This window comes from Lagopus muta, chromosome 1 (assembly GCF_023343835.1).
Source record: "Lagopus muta isolate bLagMut1 chromosome 1, bLagMut1 primary, whole genome shotgun sequence".
In the NCBI taxonomy this organism is placed as follows: Eukaryota; Metazoa; Chordata; class Aves; order Galliformes; family Phasianidae; genus Lagopus; species Lagopus muta.
The window spans coordinates 14,352,947-14,378,126 of record NC_064433.1 but is presented as its reverse complement, the minus strand read 5'-3'; the positions used below and the strand labels follow the sequence as shown (position 1 = coordinate 14,378,126).

The 25,180-nt window shown below is 38.7% G+C and overlaps 2 protein-coding genes across 3 annotated transcripts in view; one reads left to right on the top strand and one right to left on the bottom strand.

Annotated features, from left to right (window-relative positions):
* Positions 1-25,180, top strand: part of COG5 (component of oligomeric golgi complex 5) — a 180,251-nt gene that overhangs the window by 15,114 nt on the left and 139,957 nt on the right. The gene's annotated exons all lie outside the window — the stretch shown is intronic.
* Positions 17,818-24,283, bottom strand: GPR22 (G protein-coupled receptor 22). Its single transcript, XM_048945715.1, has 3 exons — positions 23,823-24,283; positions 21,774-22,786; positions 17,818-19,821 (listed from the first exon to the last, which is right to left on the bottom strand). The coding sequence occupies exon 3, from the start codon at positions 19,794-19,796 to the stop codon at positions 18,495-18,497; it is 1,302 nt and encodes a 433-aa protein (XP_048801672.1). The 5' UTR covers positions 19,797-19,821; positions 21,774-22,786; positions 23,823-24,283; the 3' UTR covers positions 17,818-18,494.

Here is a 25,180-nt window from a genome sequence, read left to right as displayed (position 1 = left end):
AAAGCTGCCATTAAGTAGTACCTCCTGCCTGGAATGACCAGGCGTACTTAAATAGTTGGCTACGTGAATCCTGTTTAACCAACAGCATTTTCTTCCTTGGCAGTATAACAGGTCTTTGAATTAGAGAAATCAATGACTGCCACATAGTTTGATTTAAATATGCCATGGTAGCAAGATCAGCAGTACAATACAGATGAAAATGTTGTACAGTGGAAGCAAATGTTCTGAGGAAACTGTTCCTCAAAAGTCATTATCTGTTGCTCGCTGTTGCACAAGTGACCATCTATCATGTGGGGTTCTGTTGAAATGTGTTCTGCAACTGGCTAGTGTTTTCATTAATGATTTGAGTGATGTAATATGGTATATCCTTATTCAATTTACAAGTACTAATCAAGCAAAGAAGAATGGAAAGTATGGTGGGAAACAGAATTAGAATGAAGAATATTGTTAGTGAATTGGAGATATGTCTTAGCTGAACTGTTTTCATTTCTCTTCCAGACAAGTGCAAAGTCCTAGCAATAAATACTTGTAATTAGTGGCAGAAATACAAGAAATGACTGTGTAGGTACTAGTTCTGTAGAGACTTGTGCTTCAGTGAAGGCTTGAGAGTTCTTCACAAATTGAGTGCAAGCCACTTGTTCGTTTGTTTTGTAACAGTGTGACATTACTGGCAATGAAATTTATACTGATTTTTAGAAAGAAGGGTGTTGTGTACAAGGCACTTGAAGCAGATCTTTTGTTCGTGTTTCAGCTGGAGCATCAAGTCCCTTTTGTGGTGCCTCATTCAAGGAAGATGTAGGTTAATTGGAGAAAACACAAAGTACTACAGTAATGAAGGCTGAAGGTCTTGCAGACGGGCAGTGGGCGGAAGAACTGAAAGTGTGTGGCTCTTTGGTTTAGAGAAGAGGGTTCTGGGAGGCACGGTAACATTCATCAGATGTGAAGGGAGTAAACAGCTTCCTGTATCTCCTGTGAACAAAGCAGTATGTAATGGGCCTAAAATGAAGGGAAGAATGTTTTTATCTAAAATGCTAGAAGACATTTCTGCCCATAATGATAATTTCAGGGCAGCTGTGAAATTGATATGTGGAGTTTTTAAAAGCAGTTTAGAAAGGCATGTATCTGGAAGCCTTTAGACAGAGGTGCTTTGCCCTGAAGCTGAAAGAAGCTGATGTGCTGCTGTCTCAGGGATGCACAGCTCCCCTCTATCAGCTTTGTTAATAACAAATGTATTGTAATAGAAAATGTTTGTTGTTAATTTGCCTTCCACAACTTGGTTTGTTGGACACTGTTCAAGTACCTCCTGGAATCTGAAGCTGGGTGTAATTGGAAAATGGATGCCGTCACTTTGGTTCAGCCTCTCCTCATCAGTCCCTCAGATGAAATAGAGATTAATCTCCAAGACCTGCAGCTCAGCTCACCCCTCTGGCGCAATTACTCCTGTCCTGGTTACTCGCTGTGTAACTGGCATTCCAGTGTACTTCACACAGCTCATCCTGTCACTGGAATGCTGCAAGAATTGACCTGTTATGCCAGAATTCCCTAGGAGAGCGTGGTGAGCGTGAGAGGGATGGTGGCACTGACTGTGTGAATGTGAATGTCATGTATTTAATTTTTTTTCCCTTGCCAGGGCAGAAGGCAGGTTGTCTATTTCTCAGACACTCATCTGTTCTTAAGAAAGACATTAACTTACAAGTTTTTAATCTGTGAGAATGATGATTAATATGGTTTAGTGTTTATCAAAGAACTAAGTACAACTGGTCAGCATTCAGGAAACCACAGCTCTAATTCATTGAAAATTTAAATAACTGATTTTAGTAGAAAGTGCTCATACTTGTTTGTTTTATACCAGTTATCTCATCTGTATCTATTGCAAGCTATAATTAACTTTGCATATTGTCTCCACTGTGTGCTTTATTAATTGAATATTAAAACAGTAAATAATCTCACAATAGTGTAGGAGACTCATTCTGAAGTGACTGCAGATTGACTGACTGGATATTTGTCCTTTGGTTTAAGTACTGTTGTACAAAAATAATTTGTTTTGACTGCTACAGTTTTTGAAGTTACATTAAGTATGTATATATCTGTACACAAGTATTACTGAATGGCAGTTGTAAGCTATCTGCATGCCTGCCAATAGATGCTATATTTCAATGCCTTCTTCTTTTCATATGTATTCAGAAATGAACTTTTTTCTCCCTACTATGCACAAACATTTGGAGTATGTGGCTTCAGAGCCAGATCTTGTGTTGAACCAAGCTATGATGAAATTGAGCAAGGACTTGATTACTGCCACGCCACTGAGTTCTTTCACTGCAGTACGCAGAGCAGACAGATTTGTTGATAATAATATTACTGTGCACAGTTTCTCATAGGAATCAATACATCAATCTGGAGGAAAAGTTGCTTTCACAGCACTTTTTCTTACTGATTTAGATGCATTATAATTTACTGTCTTGTGTAAGACCTAGTGTTCTCTAAATAGTGTAGCATCTGTCTGTGAAGCACAGGGCACTTTTCTGTAGGGGTAACTGTAGGGGTAATTTGATTAATAGAAATTATACCACGTTAGCATGATGCTTTGCCTGGGGTAATTAGTCCTGCTGAGAATGACTGAACTGTATTACTGACTCAGAGTCATCTGCATTATTTTGAATGTTACTGTTTTATGTGGTACATTTGCATCCACAGTAAGTGCAAGAATCTTAGTAAAACATGATTTTCTTCTGTCCCTGATGATGTTAGCAGTAACACTGCCAGACCTTTGCTGAAATTGGTTGAGCTCAAATCTATTGTGCCTTGCTGTAATTCAGTGTAAGCTCCATGTCCTTCAGTTGCGTATTGGCCCCAGTTTTTAATATCTTATCCCTGAGGGGTTTTTTTTTGTTGTTTTTTCCTTTTTTTTTTTTTTTTTTTTTTTTTTGCACGAGGCTTTGGATGGATGATTTTTCAAGAAGCATCTCTACAAAGTCTTATTTGTAGTATTCCAGGTCAAAAAAAGTCATCTAGTAGGTAGGTCAAGGAGACATAAAAGTAATACAAAAGTCTTAATATTTGTAGTTTTAAAAAATAGTCTTCAACTGTTTGGAAACTGAATACTCACTTTTGGCAAAGGGAGACTTTTATAGAAAATTGGACTTAATGAAGAATTTTAAAAATAACTGATTTTGTCACAAATGAGCAGACGAGTAGACGCATGAGTAGAAAGAGCCAGTGTCCAAATATGTATGGAGTACATTGTCTGAACTGCTTTTTGTCAGCATCTCTGGTAAAAATATATAAAATGATGGCCTATGCTTTAGTTACATTGTGATTAACTGTAAGGTTAATAGTGCATCTAATCACTGGTTAGTTAGATACTAGATACTGAATATGCAGTCTAAGAATATATATTGTATATGTGTATAGAATCATAGAATCATTCAGGTTGGAAAAGACATTGAAGATCATCGAGTCCAACTACAACCTAACCATACTACCCTAACAGCCCTCTGCTAAGTCATGTCCCTGAGCACCACATCAAATGGATTTTAAACACATTCAGGGATGGTGACTCAACCACCTCCCCAGGGAGCCTATTCCAGTGCTTAACAACTCCTGTAAAGTTCTTCCTGACATCCAACCTAAACTTACCCTGGTGTAACTTGAGGCCATTTCCCTCATCCTGTCACCAGTGAGAAGAGACCATCCCTGCTCTCGCTGTAAGCATCTTTCAGGTAGTTGAAGAGTGCAATAGAGTCTTCCCTCAGCCTCCTTTTCCCCAGACTAAACAGCCCCAGTTCCTTCAGTCACTCTTTATAGGGCACATTCTCCAAGCCCTTCACAAGCCTTGTTGCCCTTCTTTGACCTGCTCCAGCACTTCACTGTCTTTTTTGTACTGAGGTGCCCAAAACTGAACACAGTACTCGAGGTGAGGCTTCACCAATGCCGATGGTGAAGGGGCAAGATGACTTCCCTAGTCCTGCTCACCACACCATTCCTGATACAAGCCAGGATGCCATTGGCCTTCTTGGCCACCTGAGCACACTGCTGGCTCATATTCAGCTGACTGTCCATCAGTACACCAAGGTCCATTTCCATCAGGCAGTCACTCCTCCCCAAGCCTGTAGGGTTGCCTGGGGTTGTCATGACCAAAATGCAGGACCTGACACTTGGCCCTGCTACTGCCTGACTACTGAAACTCATACAGTTAACCTTGGCCCATTGATCCAGTCTATCCAAATCCCTCTGTAGTGCCTTTCTCTCCTCAGGCAGGTCAGTACTCCCTCCCAACTTGGTGTCGCCTGCAAACTTAGTGAGGGTGCACTCAATCTCCTCATCAAGATCATTAATAAAGATGTTAAATAGAAGCAGCCTAAGTATCTAGCCCTGGGGGACACCATTTGTGACTGGTAGCCAACTGGCTTTACCTCCATTGACCACACCACAACTCTTTGGGCCTGGCAGTCCAACCAGTGTGTCACCCAGCAGAGCGTACACCCATCCAAACCATGGGCAGCCAGCTTCTCCACGAGAATGTTATGGGGGACAGTGTCAAAGGCTTTACTGAAGTCCAAGTAGACCACATCGACAGCCTTACCTTCATCCATAAGCGTGTCACCTTGTCATAGAATGAAATCAGGCTTGTTGAACAGGATCTATCATTTGTAAACCCATGCTGACTGGTCCTGATCCCCTGGTTGACCTTTAAGTCGTCCAAGATTGCTCCCAAGATACTACACACTATATGATGTGCAAGTGTGCTACGCGTACATATATGCTTAGACTATATGCATAGTATCTAGTATATAATTGCTCCGTGGGTGTGTGTACATTGCGCATATAGGCAGTAGATGCTGTGTTTCTTATGGATATTAGTCATATTGGCATGGTCAGGTACTGAAAAATAATTGTTCTGTATTTTTAATTCTGTAGCGTTGATAGAAACACTTGATTTAGTCATACATCATGTGCAATTGAAGTTGCTATTTTATACGTTGAGAAGGAAAAAGAAAAAAACATACCTGTTGTGCTTCAATTTACTGTGATTCTGGTTTTATTAAGTGATCTGTTCTTCCACAGAAAGGAGTGTCATGAATAGCTGTGGATAGAGAGTGTTAGCAAAACATCCTCTTGTTTTCTAAGAAGATCTTATCATTTTCTTAGTACTGTTCTTGGCTTTGTGTTTGCCAAAGTCAGTACTTGATTTATTTTAAATTAAAGGTGGAGCTACTCACGCTTCTGCTGAATCAGATTTCATGAGCTGTGTTGTACAACCAGATACTGTGTAATGAATATAGAAGGCAGTACTTGTTCTCTTCTGTAGTTGTTATACCACTCATTTATTCCCTTCTCTGTTTCAATTATGAACATAACTGCCTTGTTCTGTGACATCTTATTTTATGCCTTTTGTGCAGAGTTAAGGAGCTTCTGTGGATATTCATCTTATTTTTTCTTGTTAGCTATTGAAGGAAGAAAAATCTTGCTCGTATGAAACTGGTTCACTAATGCGACCTTTTTGCTTTAAGATTTTGAATTAATATACATTTAACAAAATGACATGCAAAATAGTATGATGTTTCATTAATAAGAGGCTAATAGCATCTTTATCATCTCTGAACAAAGGAGACATAATGTGCAGCTTTTACTGTCGATTTGTGTTTTGCTGTGGTTATGATTCCTAGCATGGAAACCTTGTTAGACAGATCATTTTATCTGAATAGTTGCTGTGTTTTCCTTAATCTCTTGTGTGCATTCTGTTTTCTCATCATTTTCTAGAGAAGCCACTAAATAATTGCAGTCACGTGAGAGAAAGGATGAAGTCTGAACTGATAACAGAAAATTCTATTGGAATTCTATTTTTCAACATAAGCCTTAAGCAGAACTTGAATTTACACTTCACAGAGTCACAGAACTGCAGGGGTTGGAAGAGACCTCAAGAGATCATTGAGTTCAAAACATCCTAAAATTTTTTAAAAGTTTGATTTCTGTTAGTGTTATTTCATTGTAGTTTCATTGCTGTGTCACTTTTTCCCAAAGCCACAACTGTTCTGATTTCTTGATGCTTAATTTTCTTTATATATACAGTTCTTCAAAATGAAACCTGATACAGTTTTAACAGTGGATTTTCTGCATGTGTAGTTTCCCTGAAGCGTCTATAAACAGTTATTTATTTTGTTAGATTATTAGGCATTTGGTAGTTTTAGTTTCAATTGTATTGAACTTGTCAGAGGATTATATGTTGGGTGTTTAGAAATGGATTTAGTACTCCCCTGTCTATCTTGAGGTGTTCAGGTATTCCTGAGCGGTGTGCTATTGGTGCTACTGGTGCTATTGGTGTCCCACTGGAAAGACTCATCAAAGGCTGCTTATTGCCCTTTTTCTTCTTTTGCTTACTGACAAATATCCACAGCTATTGTTCCTTGCATCTCTGGAAGTCTCTGTGTTTTCAACCTTTTTGTCATCTTTAGTCTGTACCTGATTGCTGCTATTTCCTTATTAATATCTATTGTGTTTATTATTGCCATAATCATATTAGATCATAGAAGTTTTGGTTGCAGGGCTGTATTGCACTGTACTCTGCTTCAGCAGGTACAAAGTAAAACCTGGGTCCTGGCAGCTTGTGATTTACTTGCTTTTCACATTTCAAAAGGCTCAAAGAAGTGAGAGTAGATAAGAACTTAGGAAGAGAGAAGGGGATCTAATGTCCTGCCAAAGAGTATGTTCTGTTTGGAGAGAACTTATTGTCAGAATAGCATCGTGGCCGCACCAGATAAGCTGATAGGCAGCTGAGACAATATGCATTGAAAGTCTTCCATTTGATCATGCAGATAAGGCAGTGATTGCATTTGCCCTAGTAGCACATTCAGTTTTGCATTTGAGATTAAGCTGTATTTTTTTATTTCTTAAAAATACTGCAACTACAGTGTTTTCTGTGTGCTTTGGTTATGGATCAGGTGGTTTGTGACTCTGTGAGCCAGAGGTTTTGTGGTCCCGTGTGGGTAAAGTGAGAGATAGAAACTCAAGTTTGGGAATTTTGAAAAAGGAGCTGGTTTGAGGTGAAGGATAGGAGTGATGGAAGAGGGGGGTTGTGGGAGAAGGCCTTGGTTATCTTACCATTTTTCATTAATGGACTTAAATGTAAAGGCCAGGTCTCATTAGTGGCTTCTAAAATTTCTTTTTATGTGATTAATGAGTGTAAGTGTGGATGAATCTCAAATCTGAAATCTAGGCTAATATTGTTTCTCTAATTACAAAATTCCCCGTTGCCATCTTCTTTTCTCAAAGTGACCTGATTAGCAGACAGGAGTTATACCAAACCTGTTTCTCTTCTGCTGTTAAGGAGCGCACATTCCTCACCAGAAGCACAGTTTCCTGGCTAGTGAGGACCAACTTGTTTTTGCTTTACACCTTGTTCATTTCATGTGTCTGAGCTGTAAATATTTTAGTGTTTGTCAGCTAGGGTGTATCATGAGGGTGGATTTGTGAAAGGATTTGGAAGAACTAGTAACAGGTAATCTAGTAGCTGTGAATGCCTGTGTTTAACCAAGTTCAGGATAAATAAAACTTCAGAGATACATATGTATATATTTGAAATTACTTCAAAACAATTGTGATTGTGCTATCTAGTGCAGATCTTAGGGCATCTGAGTTTAGAAATGGAAGCTGCGGGTTTCTTTTCCAGGAGACATACGAAAATGATCAAGAACCAAATAAATTCTGCAAACTTTGCTTACCTTTTGAATCCAATAATATTTTGTATACTGACTTTGAATGTCTGTATGAACAAAAAAAAACGAAAAGAGACACAATTACATGTCAAAGATGAGGAGAATTCAGAGTGATTTTTAGCTGAGTGAAGGTAAGGCATAAATAAGTTAACTGAATCTCTGAAAGATTCTTTTTGTATCTTGTAAATTATCAATATATAGGAGAGAGTAATGAGATGACAGGAGCTTGAAAATAATTCCTTGTACCCTTTACCTTTTTCTTTCTTTGTTATGTGCAGATGTCTGTGCATGTTCTCAAAGAGAAAGGCAAGTCAGTTTACATGATTTAAACTAATAAGTGAAGGTGGGGATGTTGGCAGAGTAGACAGATGTCATCTCCAAATGTCGTGTTGGCGTATTCTCGGTATATTTTGATAGTTACAAGAGTTCAAGCAAATGGTTCAGAGCTAGGTCTCAGAATACTGATGATACACAAACACATCAGTGACACTCGCAAGGAGTACGAGAAAATTCAGTCGTGCAGTTTGACACCGTTTGCAGCTAGAAAGATGCATCCAAAAGAGCACAGACAGAGTCTCCTGTTCTGCAAGGAAATGACACTTCTAAGTTTCAGGCAGGTCTGCATACAATCTTCACTGTCTGAAGCCCTGGTAGGAATCTGAATTTATAACTGTTTTCTTCCTCCTTTCCAAAGTGTTTAGGTGCTTGGAAATTCATGGTGTGCTTCAGGCTAAAACCAGAGTAATGATCTATGGATTGGTCAGACTGAGTGGTTCTGGTTCAAAGGGTATTTGCTTCCCCTTGGGAAGGTACGGAGGAGTGTCACATGCAGATTTTTCTCTATTGGGAGTTTGACTCAGGCAGGCAGGATGTGTGCTTCTTTTTGTTTATATATGGCAGTGGTGAAATCTGTTGTTTAGTGGTCAAGGAAATAACACTGAGAAGTGCTTCATAATATTTATCCTTTTCTTTCTTCTGAGGCTGAAGAATTTATTACTGCGTAACCTGGTGTTGTTCTTGTTTCAGAAATAGCACTTCAACATTGCATCCAAGATTGTTCTTTCTGAACAGTTGGATTCAGAAACAGAATATACAATAGAGAGGATAGAAATGGGTGAGATGGACAGGTAACTTGAAAAAAGTGAGGAAAAGAAGTGAGCATTTGGTTTGTCTGGAAAGATCCAGTAATGGTGGTAGCCGTTAGCTGGAGATAGTTGGAAATTTTCATCGGAGATAACAGAGTAAGATTCTGTAAATGTCTGTAGGCTACAGAGAGTGATGAAAAGAACCCAAGAGGAGTTACTTTCACAATCTGCTGAGTTAAACCAGGAAAATGGAAGCATCACTGTTCATTTCTGAGATGCTTCTGAGAAACTGTGATGTTGAGAGTCTAGACTTTGTCTCCTATGATCTGTAATAAAACATCACTAATTTCTAGCAGAGGAATTATTATAATCAATAAAGAAAACATTTATTTGATTTGGAAGCCAGTCATTGCCAGAAGTTAAGTAGTCATATAGTAGCCACATAGGACTAACTGAGCCTAGACCCAGTGTTTAATGCTTCATTTCTGAAGAGTTTAATTTTGTAATGCAGATGATCTGGTCAAATCAATGTATTTGTCAAAACAAATGTATTTAAATGAACAGGAGCTAGAAAGATACTTACCATAGAATAATCTTACCAGCATTCAGGTTTCCAGGATGTTCACAATGATTAGAACTTTTCAATAAATACTCTTGCTTTAGTTTTAGAGAGAGGACGAGTAATGCAGTATAATGTTCTTCCATAAACTAAAGGTATTTTGTATTCCAACAGTAAGAAAGAAGGTTGTTAGACAAATGTGCTTGCTTCCTGGAACCATTCATTTGGAACTTCTTACTGAATGGGAAAGACAAAGTACAGCATTCAGAAAGGGAAACGGTGTTTCTGCTGAAATTAAAGTCAGTTAGACACAAAGCTGTGATGGTAAAACAATAGCACACATCCTCCCTGCTGCCCTCAGCCAAACTCCCTTAGAAAGAAAATACATACGTGAAAATTCTCTGCACCTTCAAATTCAAAATCATAAAAGAAAACTTCAAGGCTATGAAGCTGAAAGGGTGATAGTCAGTTTTTGTAAAGAAAACATTTCGTGAAAGAAACTTGTGGTTTTTGATTGCATAGTCGGTTTAAGAAACTGTATAGATGTATTATAGGTTTATTTTCCTTGTATCATCTACAGTTGAGACATTTAAATACTCAATTAAGGGAAAGGTACCATAAATCACTTTCTCTTACCTCACAGTTGCTGTACCTTTGTGGCAGATAATTTTGGTATTAGAGCAGGTGGAGAAGAGGAACAAAGATAAAAGTAAGTGATAGTTTTCTACAGGTATGAACTTCAGAGTAAGGCCCTTTGCTGGAGGAGAAGCAGACGTGGGCATCTTATTTATTCAGCACATATGCACATTTTTGCTTACAAACAAAACAAACTCAAACAAACAACAACAACAAAAAAAAACACTACAAAACACCCTCCTGTGATTTGTTTTTACAAATATGAAAATACAGTACTATACCAGTGTTGTTTTGGTCCTAGCATTCATGCAGCTGTAGCAGGCAAATCTGTACTACAGCAGTTGCTGTAGGGAATTGTACTATATAGATAAATGCATAGTTCTGTGGAGACTTGTGAATAAATGCAATTATACGTGTCACAGTAGGAGACTAAAAGGGCTCTTTTTTCCTTGATGATTAAGACTGTAGAGGTGCATTCATGGGGAGAAAATAAAGGGTCGCAGAAGGACTCTTTGATTAGTAGAGAATGAAATGGCTGAGGACTGGAAAATGAGGCTTGGAAATTCAGAAGTATGAAATAATTGAAAAATGGAATGTGTACACGGTTCTGTAGTAATTCCTCAAGTAAATACGGTTATTCAAATCTTAAGCATTATAACCAGTGTTAACCTATTAGCATCTAATGCGTTGAGTCAGTTCAGGTTTAAAAGCTCCTGAAACTTAACCATGCAGCTATGAAAGAAGACTGAAGTCCAGTTTTTGTTCAGGTCTTGGATGGGAGCCAGTAGTCATCCCTGCCTTGCCTTATGGATCAGTGAAGATCTTGCTATATGCAATACAAAGTAATGAGCAGAGAGAGTAAGATTTAATTCCTGAACATAAGCAGCAGCTTTACAAATAGGCAATTTTTGCAAGAGTAGTTCAATCTTGTTTCTTGCCTCACACACGTAATTTTGAAATATTAGTTCTGTCAGGTACTTGGTGAGCACTTCTCTGTTACAATTCGAGAAGTCCAATCTTTTTATTTGCCATTCGGATGCAACCTTCCACTGCCCAGAGGCGGTCAGTCTGGTTACTTGTCCATCTTCAAGGTAGCCCCACTTCAGCTGAAGGGCAGCCTGTTCTCTTATCTGTTCATGTCACTTCTGAGAAAGATATGAAGACCTAACCTTGTTAAAAGAAGGAACAAACTATTATTTTGAGAACATACAGTTTCTATGGCAGGCTGCAGACTTTTCCAAAGGGTTTTTGCCCAGTTTTACCCTGACTCAGCTTGCAAACTAAACATGTACTAGAAGCTTCAGATTCTAGCATGAAATGCAGTTATGACATAGCAAAGTCTCAGTAACTGAATCAAGTTTCCCACTTCCATTGAGTGTTATTTAAACCGCTTACAGAATTCTTCATTGCAAGCTGTACAGCTGAGGCAGGACTTGCTGGAATCCTACGAATGCATTCATCATTAGAGGTGGCTTTAACGGCTCTTCATGGTTGGTGGGTTTTTTGTTTGTTTGTTTGTTTGTTTTGGTTTTTTAATTTTTTTTTTCATGGTGTATCCATATTTTGCAAGACGGGTATTGAGCTGTGTATGGCTCTGTTCTGTGTTTATGGGCACAAAAATGCATGAGGTCAAAATTATTAAATGTAAATGTTTGCTCCAGTTTCAACATAGGAAATCAGATGATTCACTCTGTTTGGAGCTTTCTTGTGATTTCACATTTGCTTGTTGAGAAGGTGAATTTATAATTCAACTTATGCCCTTCTGTTACGTGCAAAGACACTGTTGGAAAATCTGTTGTATCTGGAAAAGGCCTCTCATGAAATACTTTACTTACCCATTGCAGTAGCAACGAATACACATGCTAAACCATCTTAATTTAGCTATGGCTCATTGCATGTGCGTACAGGTGTGTGGTATTTTGACAAAACACAGAAATCAGCTTTCTATGAGTTTTGTTCTGGGGTTAGGTGTTGAGTCCTTGAACCACATATCTATTGTTAACATTTCCTCCTTGCCCATGTATTCTTTTCACTTGTTTTGTTATTCACTGATAGGTTTCCTTTCTGGCTATCAGCTGGCCAAGAGGAATGGGATGTCCTTCCCCTTACTGTTAAGGAGTTTACAGCAGCAGTGCCTGCATTCACTCTTTATTTTGTGAGGATGCATACACTGCAAATGAAGTTTCTTTCCCCTTTCTTATTCATACAATCAGCACAGTGTTAAACACAACCCTGTGCACAAGCTATCACTGATATTTGGAATTATTTACTCGTGGGGGAAGCTGTCTTTTTTTTCTGTTTCCTCTGCTTCTTACTCTGGTTATCTGTGACAGGGATTAATGAAAAATATTTTGAAATGAGGTTTGGAAGAAAACCACGGTATGAAGTAGCAGTAGGTTGTCATCAGTTATTGTGCTTTTTCCCTATTCCTAATGGAGTTTAATTTGAAGGGAATCTCACAACAGATTGTGAGAGATCCTAATACAGTTGCAGTAAAAGCTGCGCTAATATTGCTGTTAATAACAGTCTGACAGCCAGAGTGACAGATTTACTGGCATTAATGTTGTTTCAGCAGTGACATTGATTTGTTTATCAGACCTAGTATCAAGTTAAACTGTTGCAGGACAGGGGAGGAAGTTAGAGATCATTACAAGATAACAGAAACCAAAAGTTTCTGTTTCCAAAGCTCCAAAATTTCCAAAGCTCAGCCTGAGCAGGAGACATGGGCACACTGTTTGCCAACAGCAGTGTGCCTGCTCTTCACTGCCTGCTGCTGCCTACCTAGGGTCCGCAGATACCAGACTGAGCACAGGTAGCCACACGGTAAACATAAGCCCTGGTGGTAATTTCAGGTTGTATGCCTTCTGCAGAGCTTTCACTGGAAATCTTGTGTTTCTGTTTTCATTTTCTTCTCAGTCCACGAGAATTTCCTTGCAAAGAAAACAGCTGATGTCAAATGCATAAAATAGAATCATGGAATCACAAGATTGGAAAGGACCTGTAAGACCATCTAGTCCAACCGTCCTCCCATACCACTGCTACCACAAGCACTAAACCACATCTCGCAGCTCCTCATCCAGGCGCCTCTTGAACACTGCCAGGGATGGCGACTCCACCACCTCCCTGGGCAGCCATTCCAGTGCCTGACCACTCTCTGAGAGAAAAAATTCTTCCTTATGTCCAACCTAAACTCCTCTGGTACACCTTGTAGCCATTTCCTTGGGTCCTGTTTGTTGCCTGGGAGAAGAGGCCAAACCCCTCCTCACCTTCAGGACGTTGTAGAGAGCAATGAGGTCTCCCCTGAGCCTCCTCTCCTCCAGACTGAACAATCCCAGCTCCCTTAGCCGCTCCTCATAAGATTTGTGCTCCAGACCCCTCACCAGTTTCATTGCCCTTCTCTGGACACATTCCAGGGCCTCAATATCTTTCTTGTAGTGAGGGGCCCACATAAATGCAATAGAAAAGATTTCTTCCCTCTGACGCAGTTTATAATAGTTGCATTCTTGTAAATAATGTTGAAGTCTCTAATGACATTTGTGCTTCAATTTAATACTCCACAATAAGAAATTAAGATAAAGACGAAATAATTGAAAGCACATTGTGGTTGTGATGCTTCTGAAGCATCAAGACAAACTGAAGTTATCGACCAATGCCAATTTGAAGGAAAATTCAGTTGAATTTTTTAAGATTTATCACTGGGAACAGACATCTAATGTTTTAGTTTCAGCTCCATTCTTAGACTACTTGTGCTACACTGCTTGTGCTCTGTAAGCACACTGTACTCAGCAGAATGTATGGTGTATCTCTAGTCCAAGAGCTAATGGGATAACGCTGGGTTTGGCTGTTATTCTGCATACAGCTCGTTAAATCAGAGCCTTTGGAGCTGCTAGTCATGTGGCTCTCCCTGCTGCTCCTAGCGGTTTTGTGAAAAGCACTCATCACACTTGATGATTCAAAGACCAGCTGTTGTGTGTTTCTGTTACAATATGAGGAACAAGGTTAGCATGCTCCTTGTGACAAGTGCTGGTTGCCCTCCCCCATTCTGCAGTCGCGATGACCGCAGTCTCCTCACGGTGTTCTTCTGCCTCCTGCCCTTTTGCTGTTGACCTGTATTCTCAATGTACTTTGCATCCTTCATTAACAGCCACTGGGTATGAGTCGATTCTGATTTTCCTATTAGTCACTTATGACGTCTCTTTGTTGCATTTTGTTCCACATAACCCCCCAGCAAAACAAAAAGTAACGCCCATATTTAATTTTCTGTTGAACTGTGAGATTGTTCTGTGAGTTGGGGCAAAGTAATTACACAGTCAAGTTCTTCTCTGCCTTTAGTGTAAGACAAATGAATTCAGTGATATTGCAGCAGGATGTGTGAAGTGGGAGGGGGGTTTGGCTTTTGTGAAGCTGGAAGGTCCTAAGTCTGAAGCAGATTGTCCTGTGCTGTACATTTGAGGTATTTTGTTTGAACGGTGGGGAAGGGAAGGGTAAGTTGGTCTATTCTGTATCTTTCAATACTACCCTGGAAATTTGCTAAAGGAATGCTGCAGTTTCTTCTTTTTTAAAAGATTTTAACAACAATTGGTGACTAAAACACTGTTCTTCAGAGGAAACAAACATGTCTACAATACTCAGATATCAAGGAATGCTGATACTGGCACATACACCAATGCTGAGAAAGAGCTATCATGTGCATTGCAGTACAGTGCATATAGTGGTTAATAGAGCAGAAAAAAATTCCTTCTAAAGCCTAGGTAAACCGTATATCCTATTGGAAAAAAAAACCAACAATAAGAGAAGGTGTTGAAGTATGTGCATGGTGGAGCATAGCGTCTGTTTAGATCAGAGATGCACTTATGAAAAACACTTCCATGTAAATATGAAATAGATGCTAGTATTGAACTCTGCTTTGGGTGTGTGCAGAATATAATAATGATGTATAGTGTGTGTGTGTGTGTTTGGATTTAGATAACAATGAAGGAAGAGAACTGTATTGATTTAATATGTATCCGGAGGTATACATTTCTGATCTGATATATTTAGAAGTCACTGTAGCAGTTCTTATTCCCCTGGTACTAATGAAGCAAACAGAACTTCTGACCAGGTAGCAGTGTGTTATGACCTGTAAAAATTGTAGCTGTCTCGAAACGAGGTATTTGAGATCTATTTACATCTCTGTCTCACTGCTTGTGCTGTGCTGGTTTGTTCAGGTATGGCTCTTGGGCACTGTAATAGCTACTGGCATTCTCTTCGGCTTTTTGTATTTTTAGTGGGGCTGACCTCATTTCATAGTTTAAAACTGAGCAGAACTACATTTGCAAGTTAGAAGAAAACGTGGTCAGATATCAGCTAATACCCCAGGGACGGTGAATAGGTGCAAACTGGTGTTTATTGCTCAAATTGCCACAATGCATTTGCTGGAATTAGCATCTGTAGAGTCCTGTACAGTTCTGCTTGCCTTAGGCTGAGTGGTGTGAAATGCAATTGAACTAATGACTCACTGTGATGAGATCATTTTTAAGAATGTAGTGGGCTTCTTATTGTACAGTACCACGGCAGATATTTGCCCTTTTCACTCCAGTGATGCTGCCTATTTCTTGCGTTCTGTTTTAGTCTTTGTCTGTCAAGCACCCACGGCACACCTTCACATCCCTCCTAAAATCCTCTTCAGTACCTGCAGGATACGCAGTCTTGCTTCACCAGTTGCTCTGTATTTTGTCTTGTTTGTGTTCAATCTGTCATCTTTGCGGTACAGACCGCGTATGCTTCTGTTCTGTAATGACTGCTGCACGTATATTCATCTGCACATATTTCTGACTCCCTGCTCTGTGCAGAATTTTTCTGCAGACCTCCAAGTGTACTCCAGTGTCGTGTAAGTCCTTTTCCTTTGCTGCATTTCATGAAAGATGAGGAACAGTAAATGTACAAATGCACCTGCTTATATTCTTACTGGCAATCCCTGGCTGAGCGACTACCCTTTGAAAGCTGCTTTAATCTCTTGCTCTGTGTCCTCGGTCATGTTTTCTCTTTGTTATGAAGTACTACTTCACGGAGTCTGGCTTTCTAATGGATGAGCCCTTAAATGCTAAATATGTGGTACTTGAGGTTTTAGTTTTACAAGTAAAGCCATGCTGTAAAGAAACCTTTTCACTCTGCAATCTTTTTTTAAATGATAATTTCAGATAAGAACATGAGTAATTACAAGATTGTTCACGTGCTGGGGTCATTATTTCTCTTTTTCTTTTTTTAAATAAATGAATGATATTTTAAATTCATTTAAGAATGCATTATTGAAAGATAAGTAATCAGATAAATCATACTATGCCATTAGTCTTAGAGATCCCACTTTCTCCTCCTGCTAATGTTCAGAATCTGCAGAGTATTTGCTAGTCAGAGAAGGGAGGAAGTGTTACAAAAAGAAAAAGAAAAATATACCAGTTGTAGTTTTTTGGATTTGCATCCTCTCACAGGAGCTTACTCATGCAGGATTTTTTTTTTTTTTTTTTTTTTTTTTTTGGAAGTGTTAAATTTGGGACATACGGGATTAAAAAAGAATATAAAAATCTACTATTATTAAGTTTGCCTCTGAATAAAATGAAGGATTTTATTCTTATTAGAACCTAGATCTAGCTTGGTTGAAATTCACACTGATCCACACTGTTTATAAGCAGATACAACTGAATGCTGGTATAGTTGGTTTAGCTTTTAGAACAAAGCCAGTGTAGCTGTCTTGGAATGTATATTGTACCATAATTTTAGAAAACAAATTACCAGTTAGATAATAGAATGTATAGGTAGAACTTGGATAATTTTAAGTTCCTGGTCTTTGTGGAATATGGAGCATCAGTTAGTGTCTTCTGTTTGGGTAAACTGAGGTTCATCACATGTCAGCTTTTCATTTCTTTTTTTCTTTTTAAACCACAGAAAACGTTGGCAATACAGACATGATTTGATAATGTGATGGAAAATAGCATTTTGCTCCCTTAAAGCCACAATTAATTTTTTGCCTAGGCAACTTTGGAGAAGCACTTCGGAAGTACTCAGTTTTTTTGTAATACTTCAGTCAAAGTAGCTCTGATATTCAAGGATATGTTCTGTTGGATTTTTTGTTTGTTTGTTTCTTTTTTAATAGAAGTCAGCACTTACTGAGAATTATCCTTCTAATTGTCATGGTAGCAGGTGATATACTGAGGAGTTTATATAGCCAGACAAGTTAAATCATTCTCACTGATTGTTTCTGTAGGTTTTTTAAAGGTCAACTAATGTAGCCACTGTTCACTGAAATGCTGAGGTTTTTATATATGGAATAGTTCAAACCAACCCCCAGAAAAAGTGGGGGGATGAGTATCTCAGTTCTTGCTTGCAGTGCTATAGATGATGGCTTCTGAAGGCCTTCTGTCTACTCACTGAAGGCATGAGATGAAATGGAAAAAGAGGGTGTATAACAATGGTATGACACATCTGTCCAGAATATCCAGAAATAGGTTAGCTAAGCCATCGTGGGATTTGGCTTGTGTTGCAGCAGTTGCATGACCAGAACTGAACATCACTGGAGCAAACCCAAATAATATGAAAGCTAATGAGGCCAAGAAAATTGTTTCTAATTTAGCTGTGGCACTTGACAGCTTTATCTATCTATGATGATAGATGGTATGAATGAGTATCGTCTTTCCAGAAGATCCCTGTGTCATGCTGGAGGTCCAGCTGCAAAGCCCCTGCAGCGTGAGCATCTGAGACTGTACAGAAATGGTTTTGTTGGTTCTTGCCTGTTAATATCAGGACCAGTGACTTTCTCATCTGTGTTTTCGCCCTCATGTAGTGCATTATTCAATATTCTGTGTTTTCCATACCAGAACTCTACATCTGAGACCATGATCAACAGTTTCAATATGCAAGAACTTTTTTTCTCCTCTTTTCATAGAAGTTTTTCAACCAATGTGATTCAAATAAAAATAACTGGTTCTGAATCATTAATTGAGAAGCATGCTGATGGGATGCTGGAGAAATCTGAAATAAGTAAATAAGTGCATATCCGAGTATGAGATTAAAATGTGACTAAATTGTAGCTATACAGTGATCAGAATATCTCTGATCAGTGTTTATGAATTCAGTTTAAAAACATACCAGGCAAAATGCTGAGTTTGTGCTTTAGAAAATGAAAGATTCCCGAATGGAATTCTTGTTTAAAAATTATTTTATATTTACAGAGAAACTGAGCCGTACAAATGTTTTCAAAAGTTTGCACTTCTTTAAGGCTATTTATTTTCTAAAAAAGAGGACTTGAGTATTTCTGACAAATATACACATGGTGTTACGCTAACAAACGGCCATGCAACAGATATCTTACATAATGAAGAAATTGAATCTACAAGACCTACTCTATTTAACACAGATATTGGAAAATATACAGTCTAGCCAATAGTTAAAAAATGTTTTTCTTATTTGGCAGTATTTCTCTACGGTTTGTTCAAATGTTCCTCGATGTGTTTTGGTGAATACTGAAGTCTAGTCAGTGACAACCTGAGGTACTAAACATTTCTGCCTTACTTCGTTGTCTTCGAAGGTGATCTTTTTGTTCCTTTTAGGCTCTATCCACGAGTTGTGTATGACAGCGTTATTTGGCATGGGGTCTGCTTCCACAATTGAAACAACTCGTTTTTTCATCTTGCTTTTCAGAACTTTCTGAAATTTTTGCCTTGTGAATGCATAAAGTAGAGGGTGAAAAATAGTTGTTCCGTATGCCATGACTAGAAAACACAAGCGCAACTTTACCAAAAGGTCACTTGGGCCCAAACACAAGATTGTGGTGTTTAGAACGGAGATGGGTGTCCAGCAGAGCAGAAAGGTGGAGATGATCAGGAGGGACATTCTGAAGACTCTCTTCTGCCGCTCTCGCCGCTCCCGGTGCCGCTTCACGGCTCGGCGCAGGGCAATGATCACAGACACAGAAGTCCTTACGCCGAAGACCACGTTTCTTCCTGCGCTGCTCTGCGACATGTCTGTGGTCTCGTGCTGTGTGGTGAGAGAAATAGTTTTTTTCTTTCTAGCTTTCTTCTTCTGTCCCGTTGTAAATCTTGTGCCGATTCGGATGTTAAGAGCCTGGAGTATTTTGGTGTACGTGATTAGCATCACTACCACGGTGAAGAAGAAGATTGGGATCTGGACGAGGAGGTGGTAGTACATCCCCAGCTCGGTGTGGTACTCGTTTGCGCTGACACACAGCAGTGTCTTGTTCTCCCAAGTACTTGCGCTTTGAAGACTGAAGAAATTGACTTCAATGAAAGGAATCAGGAAGGCAAAAAGCGAAATGATCCATATTGATGTCATTAGTATCACAGCCCTTCCCATGGTCAGAATTCGGTTGGCAGGTTTGACAGAGATGTCGTATCGGTCCAGAGTGATAGCAAAGACATTGATTGCGGTCGAAACGCTTGCAAAAGAGACACAAGCCTCGTGGAAGCAGCAGATCAGAGCAGTGTTACTCTCCAGTGAAAGCAGAAGGATAACTATAGTTAGAGGAATACATCCCACACAAATTATTACATCAAGTACGTGAAGGTTCATTGTAATTATGTTGCTGACAGAATTGATTAAGTTGGATTTCATACAGTAAAGTACCAGCACGGTGAGGTTGCTGCCAAGTCCCAAAACAATTTCTAACATCAAAAATCCAGTGAGAGACACTTGAAAGCTTAATGCGTATGACAGTGGTCGGTACATGTTGGTGTCGATGTCGTCAATGGCATCTCGAACTGTGAAGTTAGATTCAAACTGCATGTTGCCTTCCAGAATGGGGGAGAAACACATTCTTTTGTTGCAGTTGCTTTTTCTCCTGAAAGGTGAAATAAACACGGAACTACTTGATTTCTTTTTTTAACACTTTCTGTCATTTCCGAAAAACGATGGGAATGGAGGATAGAGGAAAAGCATCCATTCCTAACAAACTCTTAATTTACTGTATGTTTAGAGCTGTATTTGGCATAGACCCAAAAGCCTGAGGATCCACAATAAGGTCTTTCCTTTTTAAAGGAAAGCAAGATTTGTTTAAAAAAAAAAAGATGAAAAGCTTCCACTCAGGGGAGACAAGGCTTTATTTATAGTGATGTGGCCTTTACAAAAGGCCCATTTGTTGAATAAACTGTACTTGTGCTTTGCCTTTGTATTGTGGTGAGTGCTATTTCAGCAGAATGTTGTTAAGTATTGACAAATTAGTACTGAACATCTTTTTAAAAAGGCTCTTGTGGAAAAAAAGGAAGCGATAGAAACGTAGAGCACTGTTGCTTATGTATCCTAAAAAGAACATTTAAAATATCTGACAGCAATTTAGCAGCATCCTGATGAAGACTTTGTAAGAGTGTCATAAACTGAGACCTGAAGTTATGCGATTAAACAGATTTTTATAGGACTTTAAGACTTCTGTTCTATTCTATCTGGTGTGCATCTACATGTATGAAACTTGTACTACAGTCTATTTAAGTATGTTTAATTTCCAGCAAGAACCTTACATAGGTTTGGGGTAATGGAATTCATTACAGAAATGCTACGTTTCCTCTTTCTGATTCAAATATTCTGTTTCTTCAGAAAATTAGTGCCTGATGGAAGAGTATTTAATTTTATTCCAGAATAGATTTAAGTTTTATAAAACCATACTTAAATGTAAAATTGTCTCTTCCAGATTTTTTACACACTGAAATTAAATCCAACAAATATAAATCCATAATGTATTTATCCCAGCAGTAAGTGAGGCCCAAAGAAGTAGCATTTATTACATCTCGTACTTTTATTTTGTGGCTGCACGTGCTTTGGTTTCCACACACCGGCAGGTTGTAAGCAGAGCATCTGTGTTAATAATAACCTGGCGTGTGCATTGCTTGTGTTGTCAGCCAGCTCTAGAGGCTGTAATGAGATGAATAAATAAGAGGTCGTTCAGTTTCTTGTTGTGATACTTGAGGGTTTTATAAGTAGTTTTAAATTTAAGAGGGGAAGTACTTGGCATGAAACAAAATTTAAATGCAGACCTTTGTTCCCAATCTGAATCCATTAAAAATGGATAGCACTAAGGTGAACAAAACTGAGCTGCTTTTTTAATGAAAGTATGAATTCAGCACACTTGGGATACGGTATGCAAATGAGTTTCATCTGCAGTTCTGAAAAGCCTCTATTGCACAATACTATTAATTGCAGATTGTAAGATGAAAAGTCTTGGTATGCTTCAGCAGTTATTTCACATTTAGCTCTTAAATATAAAAGATGTAAATGAGAACATACGAGACTCGTGTGTGAAATGAAACAAACATTTCAAAAGCTTTGTTTCATTTCCAGTTTAGGTGAATTCGGATGGGTTTACATTAAACCTCAGGAACATGATTTCCTCTGTTTGCGTGTCCTAGCTTTGACTGTATTTCAAGAAGTGGTCCAGATGCATTACTGGGTACAGTGAGCTCTTTCGTGTTAGTGAAAGCCAGGAGGAAATCAAAAGCAGGTCTTGCTTTAACAAAACAAAAACAACGCAACAAAACAAAAGCAAACACTGAAAAAACCAAAACCCACAACATCTGAACTGTAATCTTACTCTGAAATTTTTGTGCCAACTGAGAATTTCGGATGAACTATATCTGTAAAATCGAAGATTGAGCATCACCTCTCTGTTTCACTGATTAATTTCAGGTGAGTACGAGTGTAAATGTCAGAGCAGAGGTAATTTACTGGGCGTGCTGCCCTTCTGCACGGTGCTGCTCCGGTGCAACGCGGAGCAGGGGCTGCGGCACACAGCCGGTGACCTACCTGCTTCCTGCGCCTCAAGGGTCTTTCAGCTCCTGGTAGCAGCTTGTCATAAATTGATACATGGTGTCACCGACAGATATTTGACATGCACTGTCACCTGGAAACCAAGTGCTTGCTGGGCTCCTATTTCATTCCTTGCAGATTTTTTTTTCCTCTTTTTGCTCCAGCACTTCAGCAGCAGAAAATTTTGATTAAACATGGGGACTCCTCAGTTGCCTGAGATACTTTGTCTGTGCCAAGTTCCAGGCCAGCAACAACAAACCTTCTTTAGGTGATGTTAATTTCTTTCCCCTCTTGCATTTTGTAGCAGCCTGCTTTTATTTGCCAGGTTTAAAAAAGAAAATAGAAGAATATCTGCCTTCTGTGTTCGGAGTGTATGTAGACATCCTTTAGTTACAGTTGCGCATTTCTTTCTGTAATATTCCTGCTCGTTACTTTTGAGTGATGGCTTAGTTGAAGAAGTTGCTGTACATCATAAAATCCAGTTCGTGTGCTTTGACAGTAACCATGAGTTACCTAATTTGGTTTATTTTCATTTAAGGAGAATACATAACAGATCATAAAATTGAGAGAAAAATATCCATTAGTCATTATGACAAATAAGATATTTAATGAGCAGTATAGAAAAAGCGTGGTTAAACCCTTGTGCAGCTTGCTGGTGAAGAATGCATATTCTCCTTTTGGGAATTCATGTTTCATTGTTTCTTCATGCATCGGTAGTTTCCACAGTTCTGGTTTTAAATTATAAATCCCTCTTTAAGAAATGCTCACCATTTTAAGAATCACTCTTATTCTTCTTCCAGTGAAATCTGAGCATATGCATCAGTCTTCCACATATATTCTTGATGTGTAAGTACAAGTGTGCTCCATGTTTTGTTTCTAATTCCTTTATGCCTTAAGAATGCACGGTAGTGGTGAGTCCTGCTGCTTGTAGGTCATACAGCTAGAAAGGTACCCGGCCAACTGCACTCTTCATACTGTCAGTTGTAAAACTGAATTAGTTGCTGCATGCCCTTGTGAAGGGGAGGGAAAAAAAAAAGGTTAAGAGTAGGGCTTAGAATTTCAAAATAAAGTAATGCAATGATATACTTTGTAATTTCACTTATTTGGCGAATAAAGAATGCCTAGAATTGTATCTTACAGATGATATGATCAGTTATCATGTTCCTTATTTCCTAATAAAATCATGTCATGTTTGTGTTAACTTGCATGAATTTAGTTTTTTGGACAAGTCTCCTATTCTGCAAACAGTGCAGGTTGCAGGAAACCCTAACTGGAAGCAGTAACTGCTAGACGTAAAGTGCTGTGACACTCAGCTCTAAGCAGCAGCTACTTCATGCATGCAGCTCTCTGATCTGCTAAAGAGAATTTGAGCAAAGTCGATAAACTTTGTAGGAAATACATTTTTGTTTAATTTGCACACTGTTAAAATTGTATTTCTTGAAATAAATGTGCTGCAAATTAGTGTTTCTAGAAGTGACTTGATTTTGGAGGGACAGTGGAAGAAATAAGTCTTAAAAACCGACCAAACAGGGAAAAGAAGGGAGATTTCACGAGCAAGTCAGAGATTAGTCATATTACTTGACCTTCATAAAACAGTAAGTGTACAGCAATTAACAGACTGTCGGCTCCTTCAGAGAGCAACTGAATAAATCTGTAACATATTTAACTGACAATATTTGGAAATACTGCTGAGGGAGGAAAGAAATGTTCCCAGTTGCATTCCGGGTTTTTTTTTTCTTTTTTTTTTTCCCCAGTACTGTATTAAGCTAAATTACACTGGCTTTATATTGTATGAACAAAACAGGTTCTTAATATTCTGCAAGAGTTTCATACAAAATAGCATTTGTCTACCACTGTGTTTTTAATAGGGATGGGGAAATAGCATTCAGATATTCCCCGGACTCAAATACAACACGATCGCAGTGCTTAATACAAGCACTTGAATCTGATACCTTCCTCTTTCCTCTTTTCTTTTCCCCCCGTTTTTGTTAAATGCTGCTTATTCTGCATACCTGTAAATTCTGCATAATAAGGAACAGATCTTACCTCCGCTACAGGTTTGATAAATTCTCGGTGCAGGTGAAGCAGTTCCAGGTTGGAGGGATTCATTTTGTTCACTTGTTAGCAGAGAAGAAGGGAAAGAGGGTGAAAAGCACATCCTCGAAAAATGACCTTAATGAGAATTTGTGCCGGTAGTGTGCCATTGTTTCAGCATACTGCTAATGTATACAACTGCTTTAGTTCTGGTTTAGAGGCTGCTGCAGTCTCCCACTCTTCCTACTGTAGAATCAATAAGCATTTGAAAATACATAATGAAAGTAATTTAACATACTGAAGGCTTCTTGTCTCCAGAGACACCACTGAGATTCAGGCTTTCTAAAAAAGCAGAGCAGCGCTTCGGAGAGGCGAGCTTGCGATGGGCAGCTTTTGCAGAATGACAGCCTACCTTGTCGCTTCCCTTCACTGCAGAGAGATGCAGTGCGTTCACTAATTTTGATTGGTCAGTGATGTGGGGCTTAAACTGTGCTTCATATATGGGATTGATTCCCCCCTCGCCCCCCCCTCCCTGATTTATATAAGGATTCTTTTATAAAAGGACTAAATTTACAAATGATTTATGAATTCTGGAATATATTAAGGCTATGCCAGTGTTATTTTTACCTTTTCACTCTTCACTTTGTGTACACTGGAAACCACATGATGCTGTAAAAAAAAATTGGATTAAACCTTTATTACTTAAAAAGCTTCCAACGATCTCTATTTGCGTTTGCCTCCTTTCCATTCGTGATTTTTTCTTTTCTTTTGTCCTAGGAATATCTCCAAAATAAAACTGCCTCCTATTTTCTGTGAGCCAACTGAATCTCTCCAGTCTGTTTATATGCAAGTCAACACTTAGGTCTTGCCTTCAATAAATAATATTCAGGACAAGTCAACACCCCCTTGTATATTAGTAACATTTCAATTAAGATTCAGAGATTATTCAGATCCTCAGAATGGCTCAATAATTCAGTTTAGTTCATGAATCAGGAAAGATTCTTGTGATCCATCACCACATACAGCACATGTACAGTAGCGTGGCCTGTAAATTTTGTTGAAATATTTTTTTTACACAATTTTTTAATATTTCACATGGATTTTTCTGGAGACTTGGCAGGTTTTTGTAAGGCTGTGCCTTGCATTACGTTCTCAAGCTTTGCAGAGACTGCAGAGGGTTTTCATTTTCAATTCTTTGTTTTGTAACTTATTTCTGAATCTGTTCACAACATAAACAGTGCTCACAATCTCTTAATGAAGAGTAAGGAAAGTGTGGCACAGTGTCAATTTTAATTACTACTAATGCTAAAATAATTTCTAGAGATGAATAAACTGTGCAACCAAAAATAATAATTTTTAGCATCAGTTTG